Below are 13,285 nucleotides of genomic sequence, written 5' to 3'. Positions count from 1 at the left end.
CAGTAAAGCTGAGCAGCCATCATGTCAGAAGCAACCATCCAAAAAACCAGCTTTACTCACAGCCTTTTAAAACATTCACAGGATTATCTAATAAGGTTTTACAGAACCCCTGTTAAAATAGCATTTGAGTTAGGTTTTTTCCATGAAAGTAATAGCTCTTGTATGGTGTTAGAGAACTAAAAAGAGAAACCTGTAAGTTTTTCATTGAAACTTAATACATAGACTTTTCATAACTATAAAACAGCTTACTTGAACAATTCTTATTTATACCTCAACTGTTTTTCCTATTAGGAAGCATTTATTCTTAAACAATTAACACATCAGGAAAAAACTTTTTACTCTGTGTTCAATGAAAAATAACTACATCGTCTTTACAAGCTTTTTTCGGTGCTTAAGTTCAATTACTATAAAATATAATATTGCATTAACTTTCAGTTACTTTATAGTAATACAGAACATCTAAAATCCATGCTCTATACTCACCTTGCCTTGCAATTAACATAAAGTAAAAGAGAAAGTCAAGAAACCCAGTCATATTGAAAAAAAAAACAAAAAATTTCCAATTTTTTTTTTCAATTGCTTCAAAGAAAAAGACACCATTTATATAGCAAAGTGCCCAGTGTGAGTATTTATAACCAAAGCCCTTTCCCTCCTGCATGCTCATTGGTCTGATTTCAACGAGCTAATCAAGCCAGGAGTGTTTAAATTCACAAGGGGAAGAACTGAGGTTTTGTTGTTTGTTGGTAGGGGTTTTTTTAATGAAAATATTGGTTTTCTGTAAAAGAAATGTGCAAGTTATTCTTTTTGGTTTTTTTTTGTTTTTGAGAGGAAGCTATGAAGTAAATATTACATTTCCTGTGAGTAAGAAATTGCTTTTTTAATGAAAATATTGGTTTTCTGTAAAAAAAATGTGCGAGTTATTCTTTTTGGGTTTTTTTTTTTTTTGAGAGGAAGCTATGAAGTAAATATATTTCCTGTGAGTAAGAAATTGTTTCATTAAAATAAAAAATAGAGAGTTTTTCTAAAAAACTTAGTTAATAGCATTAGAAGGTAAAAAGTTAAATTGTTTTCTGTGTTTTCAGTTATTTTCTAAGCAGTGTTTGTCTTTATTAAGCTTTAGCTGTTCTTTTTGGAAATTATGAGATAAAGTTTTTTCTAGTTTATACTTAGTTCAAGGTAAAGAACTGTTTATTTTTCAAGTGCTTTATTTTTATATGAAGTTTCTGAATATGAGTGTAGCTGTTGTTGGGATTATAGAGAACAAGCTTGGATTTTCTTTCCTTTTTTTAAACTCTCTTTAAGTATAGAAATATCTAATAAGCTTACTGTAGAAACTTTTTCTATTATAGTTTTTGGAACAGTTTTTCTTTTTGTGCATAGTTGATATATGGGTTAAGTATGCACCCTAAAAAAAACCCAAAGACCACACCAAAACACTAAAACACTTCAACTTGAAACAGTGTTTTTTGTTGTGATAGTGAATTAGAAAATGAGAATCTATTGTAAACTAAAGTAAGGAAGGAAAGATTGTACCTAGGTCACTATTAGGGTGCTGAGATGTTTCTCTGCAGATTACTTTCTACTCATTTCTTTAATGAATTAAGCAGCTTTTGGGGTTGCAGTGGTCAGGGGTGGAGTAAAACTTCATGTGATTATAGGTTGGGAATTTGGAGAGGAGCAGCTATTGGTTCTGTTTGCCCAGAGCTAGATTTCAATCTGCCCCATGGGTTGTCTAGGTGAGTGGTTATCTGTGTAATAACTGCTTGTGCTGGCACCTTTGTTTCAAACAAGCTCTCAAGCTGTATGGCTTCTTTGGCGAGGAGCACAGCCTGTGAGCTGGATTAGATGGGTTTGGGAAAAGCACTTCTCTACTGGACTGCAACAACTGGAAAAGAAGAAAAATGCAGCTCACCTCGCTGCAGTCAGCCCCCATTTTTTTAATCCCATTAAGAGCTGTAGAGTGTAAATAGACTTTTCAGAATGTTTGGGAGGTTTTACTTCAGTTCATATGGTGCTTTTGATGGTTCACTTCTCATTTAAATACTCTGTAAATTCCTGGCCTTCAGTTGTTCCAGTGAGTTTGTCTTCCTGGACTTAATTCTTGCTGTGACAATGCTTATGCAAGTGTCCTTGTAGATGAACTGGATGCTGAGTTTAATAGTACTATAGATGCGAGTTGGGAGGGGAGAGGAAATATATGCTAGAAAATAATAATAACGAGATGCACCTTTCTTCCCCATTCTGAGACTGTCCTTTGGTTGTTGTTCCAGGGAGGAGGGAATTGCAATATTGATGAAAAAATCCTTATGAGTTTGCTCGACACCAGCTGTGAAAGGGAGGCCACTGTTCCTTCACCTTTCCATGCTGTGAAATTCAACAATGTGGAAGCAGAGCAGACAAAAGAGCCAGGAGATTTCACCTTCCCAATTAGCTGTCAAGATTTCTCTTCACCTGAGAAGCCTGCCCTGCCAGGTTAAGGTAAGAGCCCACATTTACATTTCCTGAAGTCTAATTGGAGTAGATGGCGTTTATTTAAGTTATTATAGGGTATTATTTAGGGCTCAACCATACAGTCTTTCTGCTGGTCAGACTGTAGAGGCTTCTCAGCAGTTTTGCTTATATGCAAAGTCAGTGAGATCAGCAGAAAAATGTGGTTGAATACTGTGTAAGCTTTGGATTAGGTAAAGGACATGATGTCTGACCCATCTCAAGATGTGGTTTGTTAGATGAGTTGGAGCTTCAAGAGGTCTTCAGTCCCTAGTGTATGTGTGGCACTGATGTAAGGGAGCAGGGTGACTGGTGGAGGTGTCAGCAGGGAGAAGCAGCTGAGGCACAGCACAGTCCCTACCTTTCCCATTACTTGCTTTTCTTGCTGTGTCTTCTTTTAATCTTTGAATATATAATCAAAGGCCATGTATGGTTGAGGTCAAAAATGGAGGAGGATTTTAGGGAAAATATTTGCTGGGGAGGACTTTAGTTAAGAGGTTGAAGTTGGGCCAGTTCTGCCTTAACTGAAAGTTAATTTTGAAGTAGAATAACATTTATTCAGCCTGTGGCTCCCAAAGTATGAACCTCACAGACTTCCCTCCCAGGTTCTCCCAAAAAAGTTTTTTTAAAAAAAAAAAAGAAAAAGAAAAAAGAAGGTCAGATGACTTGAGGATAGTGATTCCCAGAAGTAGCCTTTAATAGTGTTTGCCTTTAGGGAGATTAGAAAAACATACTAGTCAGACATTCTCATCAGCCATCACCTTTATATTGTATAGTTCTAGGGTGCAAGATCATCCTTGGTAGACCCTTCAGAGGTGGGAATTCAGATGCTGGGACAGTGTCTGTATTGTCTGTGGCTTGAGGTACAAATGCTGCCATGATGTAAGAACACTGCAATAGTGGTTATCTCAAGTCCCTTCCCAAACAAAGTGGGATAAGATCAGGTATGCAGCTTGGTATCTTGATCCAAAAATGTGGAGAAAACAGAAAGCAGACAAACCAGCAATCAGCAGCCTTGGGAATGATGCAAAGAATGATCTGAAAGGGTACTGTGAATGTAAAAAAAGTGGTATTGTTCTTTTGTGACACAGTCATGAGAAAGATGTTTATGATGAGAATGTCTCTGGGCACTGAGTTGTGCCTGACAGCCACAAACAGGTGTTGTCCAAGCCTGTGTTCTCTAAGCTGGTTCAGAGAGGCTTGTTCATGTGCCTAATGGCACCTGTATGTGGACAATAAATAGCTCTAGAAGGCAAAAAAGCACAAATCAAGATTTAGTTGAAGTAACAGTTGTAAATCTAGTTCCTTGAATGCTCTTGGTATCATACGTGCCCAAAAAGGATTCGTATGCTGTAAGCAAGTTAATTGGTGTTCCAGAAGGTTTTAGGATGTTTTATGTTAGTTTTTTTTTACTGTAATACCTGTCTTGACAGAGGTGCTGGTTTCAGCTCTGGTACACAGTGTTATTAACAATATTTTGCAGAGCAGGCAGGTAATTTTTCTGCTGCTGGGTTTATTTATAAGCAGGTTTATTTTCTTTGTGATTTAAAATTATATATATATCCTTCACCTTCACACTTAATACATGGACAAAAGGGAAGATGTTTGTGCTCTAGAGGGCAGCCCTTCCAAAGGTAAAACTGAGGAGTTGTGTGTGAATGGAATCATGACACATGCAAAAGGCTAGTGGGACAAATGACAAGCCCTTTGCATGTCACTTGGGGTATTGTATGACAAAAATGCTGTCTGCAAGACAAAGGATTAAGCTTTGCAGGGAGGATGCCTGGCAACAGCTGAGCTCAGAAGAACACAAAGGCAAAGGCTGCCACTAAAAACCGTAGCCTGTTATTTATTCCTATGGCAAAAACAGCTAATAAAGACAGCTGAAGCCTTTCCAGTGCAGGAACTGGGCTGTCCCATAGCCCTTTGGCCTGCTTGGGAGTTAAACTGCAGCTCTACCTGGTTGGTGATGGTCATAAGCTGCTTGCTTTGCTGAATTCCCTGCTGTGAAACAATGTCTTTGAGCTCAAGGATTTGTTTTGCTCAGCTTTGATATGTTCTATAGTTTCTGCTGATAATAAAACTTTTTGGTCAAACTGGAAACAGAATTATGAGGATAAATTTCCATGCTTTAAAAAGGACTTGTAAAAAAAAAAAAAGAGTAAGAAATCTCTCTTAAACTAAACATTGCATAAGCAACAAAACAGTGTTTAGGCCAGGAGGGCAGACCTGGGAAGAATTAAGTCTAGAAGTAGTTTGTGAGGAGATGAAATAGAAAGGTATTCCTACAAATCTGAGACAAAATTAATTTAGCTTAAATGCACTAAGACAAACTATTCAAGAAACATTAAATGCAGCTAAAGAACCAATCTGATCTGTCAAGAAGATGGAGCTGGTAGGAGAGTATTGCAAGCACAAGTGGGAAGCCTTGTCCCCACCATAGTCACTTAGAGAATGAAACAGAAGAGGTCACACCAAGGGAGGTGTTCTTACCTCCACATCAGGACTCACCTAGGACCTGGCCACTGAAATACTCAGAGCTGTGTCAGGACATGGCAGATGTCTCTTTACCTCCCTTTGCTTTTTATATTTCCTTGAACTGACTATTGTTTTGCAAGAAGGAGGGGGGGAAAAGTATATTTTTCTGAATTTGTTTTCCATAACTCCGATGTAACATTAGAACAATTTATGTCTCAGTCCTCTTTACTCTTTTGCTGTTAAAGTTCAGCCCCCCTAGATTGTTTTTCCTTTAGGATTGACATCTTGTGTATATGAATGACTAGCCCCTGACACACCTGCCTTAAAGGCCTTTTTTTCAGTGGTAAGGTAAAATTGTGATCTGCAGACTGCAGTTTCTAGAGTGATTTAGGCAATGTTTGGATTTTTAAACCCTGATGCTGCACTGACAGGGCCTTGAAGCAGCTCAGTGATGCGGAGCTGATCCTAAAATCCCAAATCAGTTCAGCCTCAATCTGTCACAGTTTCTGCAAGCGCATCAGAATATTTCTATCCCAGTATTTCAGGAGGCTTTGCTTGTAAGTACCAGAAGTTATTTAGGGAGAGCTTCTTACTTAACTGTGAAGGAGGAAAGAATATGATTATAGACTTGGCTTTTTCTCATGAGTTCTTCTTGAGCTGGAATGTAACACAGACTGCTGCAGAAAAAACTTTATTTAATGTTTCACTAACAAAGCTACAATTACAGAAATAAGGGGTTTTTTTGCTGTTTTGTTATTCCAATTATCTATGAAGCCGGATAAAGACTTTACAGAACAGCCTAAGGCTTTACAATCAACTTGTGACAACAGTGAGAAACATACCAGCCATCCCAAATGTAACACTGGACACCTTATGCACTCATATACATGATGTGTATGGCCTATACCAAGTGTAATGCATTCGAGTGTAAGGTGCAATGCAGCATCAGCCCCTTTAGTTGGTGAGAGTTATTTGTATGAAGAAAAAAGACTATTGTTGTGAAAAAAAGGAATGAATCCTTAACTAGGGTCCTGCTCTAGCAATTGAGTCAGTTTGATAGAATTTCTTGAAGCTTTAAATGCAAAATGAGGAATAAGAGAAGAAATCTGAGTCAACTTGGGCTTTTTTTTTCCCCACTAATTGAACTGGGAGCAGAGTTGGAAGAAGGCAGCAATATCGGTAAATAAGCATGGAAAGTGAAATACCTTATGTGTCCTAGAAGAGTTTACTATTCCTGGTACAGCTGAGGTCCTGGCAACTATGTAAAACATTTCAGGGCAGCAACATCTTTTGATCTTCTCTGAATGTATGTGAAAACTAAAAGCTTTCAATTGCCAAAGTGCTAGAAGGGGATAGAATGCCCAGTTGTAAAGTAACTTGAAAATCTGAGTTCTCAGTCTCATCCCTCATCTTTTTCTCTCCAATATGATTGTACAACAGCAGAATTTGTGCCATTATTAGAAGGCTAATTTAATCACAGGGTCTCGTATAAAGGTTGTGCAGAGGTTTGCTTTAGATTGCTCGGGGACAGAAGCACACAGATATTCCTGCTAATGTCCATGGCAGCCTTGCTCTGATGGAACACTGCCAAAAATACAGGTTCCCATGTGTTGTCAATTGGTGTTGTTCCCTTGACTTGAAGGGATTTACTGGTTTACATCTGCTGAGGATCTGGTCTGTATGGTGATAAGGTCTGAGACATGTAATAATGGCATTGCAGATATGTGCTGGGGATATGGAACAGAGTCTGTGACAAGCAGCAGCTGCTTTTGGGAGATGGCACTAGTCTGATGTTAAAAACAATATGAAGAGGCAAGTTGGCATTACTCTGGGAGCTGATATTTTGGACACTGTTGTCCAGGTGCTACACATGTATTTTTGGTAGGAATACTGAATGTGACCAGTCATTAGTACAGCAGTGATTGGTTGAGCTAATCAGCGTAGCAGGATGCCGGGGTCAGAACTGCTTGAACCTTTTTTGTCTCCCCCTGGTAGAGGAATGGGAAGGTTGTGGTGTAGCACTTGTCCCTGTTGTAAGTATAGCAGGTTTCAGGTTCATTGCAGGAGTTGCTCTGCTGGGCTTGGTATATCTCACCACCCAGCTCAATTTCTACAGGATCACATTTTTTGCAGCTGGAAGAGATGGAGAATAGAACAAGTGTTAAAAGTGGTGAGGAAATGATGCACTTGATGAGACCCAAATCTTCCTTGCTGGCCAGCAGATGTGGCTAGGAGAGTGCTGTGGCCTGTCTAGGTTTTACACAGGAGCTCCCAGCTGGAAGCTTTTAGTGTTGTCAAACTGCTGTTGGCAAGACTAGTTCCTAAAAGGGAGGGTTAAACAGGCAACGTGTAATTTGCTGATATTTAAGACACTTGAGATAAACAGTGATCAGAACGAAATATTCCTTGTAAATGTGAGACTTTCTATGTGAATTAATCATGGAGATGACAATTTCTTGGCTTGTAACAGAACACTGAAGCTAGGCTTTGTGAGGAAAGCTTTTCTCTGTGACCCCGCCTCACCTTCTCTACTGGCCTTCAAGCATGTTCTTGAACTGCTGTGGGCAATGCTGCAGGGGAGGTTAAGTCTTCAAAAATGGACTTGGTACATGAAATTACTTACAGTTCAGCCATGCGGTAGACAAAAGTGGTTCTGAGTGGGGACGTGGGGTCAGAGATGTTCTCTCGAGCCTTCAGGGGGACTCTGCAAAGGAGGGAAGAGAACAGGCTTCAGGAAAACTGCTTATTAAAGGAGAAACTACTCTGCTGTGAACAATTCTCAACTCTAGTCTTGTTCTTCAGGTTATTTCCATTCTGACACTTCTCCATAGCAAAGCCCAGGAAAGGCAGATCTTGGCCCTTCTGTGCCCTCAAAGGCAACAGCCTTTCCCAAGAGGACTGCAGCAATTTCCAACAGAGCTGCTTTCAAGGTGACAGTGCTGATAATATTTTTTTTAAACTCTGAGCTGGCAGATGCCCAAGAGACTTGCAGGACATACAGATGTTTAATTAGTGTTTTTCCTGTTGTGAGCTCTACCAGAACTGCTGCAGCTCTGGGCCTGAACTTGATCCATGTTTCCGAGAGACACACACACACTTCTGTGTGAATAAAGAGGACAAAATCCTACTCTTGATCTGAGATCTGCCTCATAGTATTAACCTTTTCTGATAATTCAGGCACTGAAGGGCTTTCCCAGCCTGTAAACTAGCAGGCTTGCTATCAGATTGGTAAATGAGTCCAGTGTCACAGGCCACATCTGGTTTCAGCTGAGATCAGCTGTAGAAATGTTACACTCCACTTCCCCAGCTTATTTGGTAAAGTTACTACTGCACAGCTTAAAACATGGAGACGCTTTCTGTATCTGAAGGGACAAATACCAGATAGCTTCGTGTGATCTAGAAAAGCATGAAGCAAAAGGAAATATTCCAGGATACCATAGAAAGCAGCCCGTGGAAAAAACAGTTCACTTAATCAAAGCTAAGACATGGGGGAGAAGGCAAAGGAAAGGGAACTCGGCAATACTTCATCTCCTGCTCCACATCTCCACATAATACTTGTCTGCCACTTACATGATGCGTATGTTTCTCTCCAGGATTTTTTCATCAGGATTTTCTTTGGAGGGGACAAACTTTGAGGTCACTGTTACACACTGGCACTTGTTATTGACCAGCACATACTCCTCGTCCTCAGAGTCCTGTCGATAACCTGCAAACACACGATCCAAAACAAAAACCTTAAAATCTGCTTTAGCAGAGAGCCAAGTGATGAGGATGCCAGAAACACACCATTATGGCATCTGAAATGATCAATATCTATGTTGCAACGGGTACAAATAAGCCTCTTGGCAAAAATGAGTTCAGCTGCCTTTCCTGCTCAGCCTACAGTATTCTCCTGTGAGTGGAGGTGATGGGACTGGGAAGGAGAAAACCTTGAACTCAGGCACTGTGTGGCTGCTGAGAGGCAAACATGCAGGGATTGCTCAGGAAATGGGAAGCAAGGCACCTCGCAAGCCTCGAGCTGCAGCTGGCAGCTGAAGTGCTGTTTTTACCCTCATGGGGGAGGTTACCCAATTCCTCTGTCATGCACCAGGACTATTCCAGCAGTCCAAACCCTAGGTTGGATCTGGCCTCTAAATAAAAGCCTCTGACCTTGCCAATGTGGCAGATAAGTCAGTTTTCTTTGAGTGACATGTTATCCTTCAGGTCCCTGAGGGAACAGATGCTGAAAAGCACTACAGGACCCAGCAAGAAGGCAGCCTGCTGACCTGGCAGTGAAAGGCAAGTGGCCCTTATGATGCTTGTGGTTTGCAGGGAGAACTCTAGTCCTGATTTTCCTACTCAGAGAAGAACCAGCTTGGGTATGTCTCCTGCACTCTTAGCATGCTATTCAATAAGAAACTCAGTCAAAACAGGGGAAAACATTCCATCTGTCAGCCAGAGGCTTTTTGAATCTTCTTGGTGGCACGCAATGCTTTGTTCCTGTGCAGGGAGATGGATTTGAAATAGCTTGTGCTTTGCTAGTTGGTTTTCCCTGACCCAGAGCCTCTGATCTCTACACCCATAATAAGCCAGCCTTGCTGTTATATGCACCCACAGTCCTAGATATGCATATATGTGCTCTTAAGTGGTTGTTTTTACATCCCTCTACATTTCTAAATGCTGCAAAAATCAAGTCCACAGCCATTACTTTGCAGCACCACTCCTCCTACAGCATCTTCAGCCTGCTTAGAAGTACCAAAACCAGTGATTTTTGTAAGATGGCAGTAGTTAATATGATACTCAGATAGATCTCAGTTCTGGGGACGTGCCTCCTGTGCTCGTCCTTGGGTTTAACCATGGAGAGAAAGAAGAAAGATGCTGAAAGCGTCTGTGTTCATCATGTCTGTGGAGGATTTCAGAGTCACTTTGACTTAAAAGCTTTAGTCTTCTTAGCTGAATTTCTTTGAGTTACCAAAGTGTGGCTCAGTAAGGAAGTAGACACAAGCTGTGTAAGCGCATGTCCTTTTTCTTAATCTCCATGTCCAAAGCTGCTGTGCTTCATGAACAACAGACCCTGTTGCTGAAGGGTGAAAGGGACAGCTCAAAGCCTGTGGGAGCAACAGCAAAGCTGGGATCCAGGAGCAGCACATGGACTCGGAGTTGGACTACAAGTTTTCTGATCGTCAGCACCCTGTTGCTGAAGGGTGAAAGGGACAGCTCTCGAAGCCTGTGGGAGCAAGAGCAAAGCTGGCATCCATGAGCAGCACATGGACTCCAAGTTGGACTACAAGTTTTCTGATGGTCAGTCACTGTTGGCAGCAGCTTAACCATCCCATGAAGCTGTCTGCAAGACCAAACAAGGACAGGTTCTCTGCAGTGGTGACTAGCTGAGCCCACAGGTATCTAGTCCAGACAATGTAATGCAAACAGCATTCCAAGTTTTCTACCTAAGGCTTCTTAGAGCTTCCTTCCTGCCCCTACAATACGCTGATCTCATCTGCTTCCATTCCACTGGCTTGTTTTCCAAGATCCTTACAGGCCCCCTAATTGTGAAAAAGGCACCTAAACTGTGTAAAACGATGCTCAGAGTGACCCTACAATGCACCTGCTGGTTACAGATGCTGTTGTGGTGCTGACTGACAGTGAATACCTTCAGAAGAAGATTAACTGTGCAGTTTGTCGATTGGAAAGGGAATGACTTTGCTTTGGGAGGTGGTGCAAGCCACTGCAGGCATGCAGATGTACTTTCTTCTGCTCTCGTGGTTTTCTTTATCCCTCTACAGCATGTCCCACTATAGCCTGTGCCCGCTGAGCCCTTAAGAGCAAGGGCTGGCTTTTGGCATTTCTCTGTACAACTGGCCAGCTGTACAAATGCCACTGCAGAATGTGCAGGTAGGAGTGAAAGTCCAGTCCTAGTTCTGACTGCAGTGTGCTCCACCAAGGCAGAAATACATAATCCTGTCTGACACACAGAGATGGTTATGTGGAGTTTAATGGTTCTTGTCTCTTTGTGCCCTGTGTTCCAATCCCTGTTGCTCTGCATGCTGCTTCTTTGCCAACTCATCACTCAACGTGGACATTCCCCCTGAAGCAGAAGCTTACTAGAAAAGCCTCTTGAGTGTCTGCCTCCTCCAGTCTTGGCCTTTCTTTTGTCTTCTAGAAAGTCTCTGGCTTCTTGTCCTTTACGTACATCTTCCTCTGGTGTCTGCCACTCCATTCTATGTAATGTCTGCAATTCTATTTAAGCCCTTCATCTAAAGCCCATATTCATGTCAGATCCCATTGGCTCTGTGAGTTGTCCCAAAACCTTTGGGAGCAGTTTTTAATTCATCTTATAAAATTATATTAATATACTGTTATGAATACGCAGGAGGTTTTTGACTGTACTCTAAAATTATTGTCCTGATTTAATTCCTTGTGTAGTAATCTTGGTGTCTGTAAGCATAAAAGTTACAGGTACTCCATTTTCTTTTAAAATAAAATTAAAAAGCTGCAAAAAAAAATCAGTTTTATCAGCAATACTTCCATGTATCACCACATAAAGTCCCTTTGAGGAAAAAAGTTAAATACAAAACTTTACTAGTGTCTTCCTAAATGTCTGCAGGTTGGATTTTCTTGTGCACTATATACTCCAATACAGCGTTCCCTCCCTCCTCAACACTCATGTTGGAGATTATTGTGACAAAATTGTTCCTCTTTCAATATTGGGTTGTCCTGTAATATACTGTGAAGCCCAACAGAATCCAGCTGCAGCACAGGGAAGAAGCAAATGCATTCTGAAACTATCTGTTCAAAGTCTGCTGCAGGTGCAAGCAGCTGCTACTTGAATAAAGTAGGAAGAGGATCATTTAGCCCAAAAGTACTTTAATTTCAACATAATTAGTAAAAACAGCACTCTTGCCATATGACAGGATTACCAGGAAGATTTTAGAAGCCTTTTAATCTAGCAGGTAACAGTCTTGCAAGCTTCCTAGCACTGCAGAAAAGCAAGCATGCATGTTTGCATTTTGTTGCTTCAGATACCCGATCAAAAATGTCTAATCATGAAGTCTTAAATTTGCAGCCAGTCATCACTTTTTTTTAGGCTCAAGGCAGCATTAAAAGTACACAGCCCTGTGGTGCAGAAAGACACTGAGATGTCCAAGCACCACTGAAGCGTGACTGCTTGAGCAGGCTTTCAGGTTTGATTTTTGACTCTTAGAAATATTAATGGCAGATCACACAACTCCTCACTTATATCTTAAGCAGTTTAACATGCTCTTCATTTTTCACCTACCTGCCACAAGGACAAACCCCAAGGAGATGGCCAAGGCTGCGCACAGCACCCAGGAGCTCTTCATCTTGCCTTCCCTTCTTTTGAAGAAAGCGAGTGGAGAGCCTGTGTCTGCCTATAAGGGTGTGTGCAAATGATACAGCTCTGTTTCCTAAAATAAACAGCTCAGCTAGTTAGCACTGACACTGTGGAAAATGTGGCTGGGGACTGAAACCAGGCATGTTTGATGCACAAAGACCTCGGGCTCTCAAAGGTGAAGGGGGGCAGGGGGTTGCAGTATTACTGTGCATTTTTATTCTGTTCATCACTAACAAGGAACAAAGCTGCTGAGTGCAAGGGCGTGCAAAACCACTCTGGTCCTTAGGGAATATCTTGCCATCAGGGCCAGTGGCACTCTTCTTACCTGGGAGTGAGGTAAGAAAGTGTCCAGATAGCCAAGGGGCCATAGCTCTGGTTGCCAGTTTTGAGAAATCAGGTTAAAGATCACTTGACTCATATTATAACAATACTTCAGGCTTCAAGATCAGAATCCTCTTTGCACCAGATTCTGTGGAAACCTATATGAAGGGCTTGACCTGCCCCCAAAGAGCTTGCAGTCAAAGCAGACAAGAGGGAAGAGGGGAGGGGTACAAGAGGTTAAGCAGCAGCAGGTCTGTGGCAAAGCTGACCTCTTTCTCCAGCTCTGCCCACTCTATTGAGGAGTTTCTTCCCTTAAAAATGGAAAATGGATTCCATGGGATTCAGGGTTTATGAAAGGTTCTGAGTTGGGTTCCAGGCAACTTCTCTGAGGTATTGGGCAAGCAGCCTTTTCCTGAAGGACAGGAGTACTGGAGAGGACCTGAGATTTGTTTGTCCCAGATTTGGGATCACCTGCATAGCTCTGAAGAACAAATACTGCAATGTAACCTGCGATGAGCAGAGCTGTCTCTGAAGCATTTGTCTGTGTCTTGTGCAGAAAAAGACACTTTAGAAGGGAAGCCCACTCCTAGCAAGGTTCTCCAAATACCTACATCAGGGACAAAAGGGGAGGCAGAGCAAGGTATGATGCTGGCAGGCCCACTCTTAGCC

The 13,285-nt window shown here is 41.5% G+C and overlaps 1 protein-coding gene across 1 annotated transcript; it reads right to left on the bottom strand.

The window, feature by feature from the left end:
• Window positions 1-6,896: 6,896 nt before the first annotated feature.
• On the bottom strand, window positions 6,897-12,284 carry JCHAIN (joining chain of multimeric IgA and IgM). Its single transcript, XM_029083821.1, has 4 exons — window positions 12,221-12,284; window positions 8,536-8,671; window positions 7,589-7,669; window positions 6,897-7,098 (listed from the first exon to the last, which is right to left on the bottom strand). The coding sequence occupies exons 1-4, from the start codon at window positions 12,282-12,284 to the stop codon at window positions 6,897-6,899; spliced, it is 483 nt and encodes a 160-aa protein (XP_028939654.1).
• Between the last annotated feature and the right edge of the window lie 1,001 nt (window positions 12,285-13,285).

Source organism: Antrostomus carolinensis, unplaced genomic scaffold (genome assembly GCF_000700745.2).
Source record: "Antrostomus carolinensis isolate BGI_N321 unplaced genomic scaffold, ASM70074v2 scaffold35852, whole genome shotgun sequence".
NCBI lineage: Eukaryota > Metazoa > Chordata > Aves > Caprimulgiformes > Caprimulgidae > Antrostomus > Antrostomus carolinensis.
Note: the sequence above shows the minus strand (reverse complement) of the source record. Positions and strands in the feature narration are given on the sequence as shown.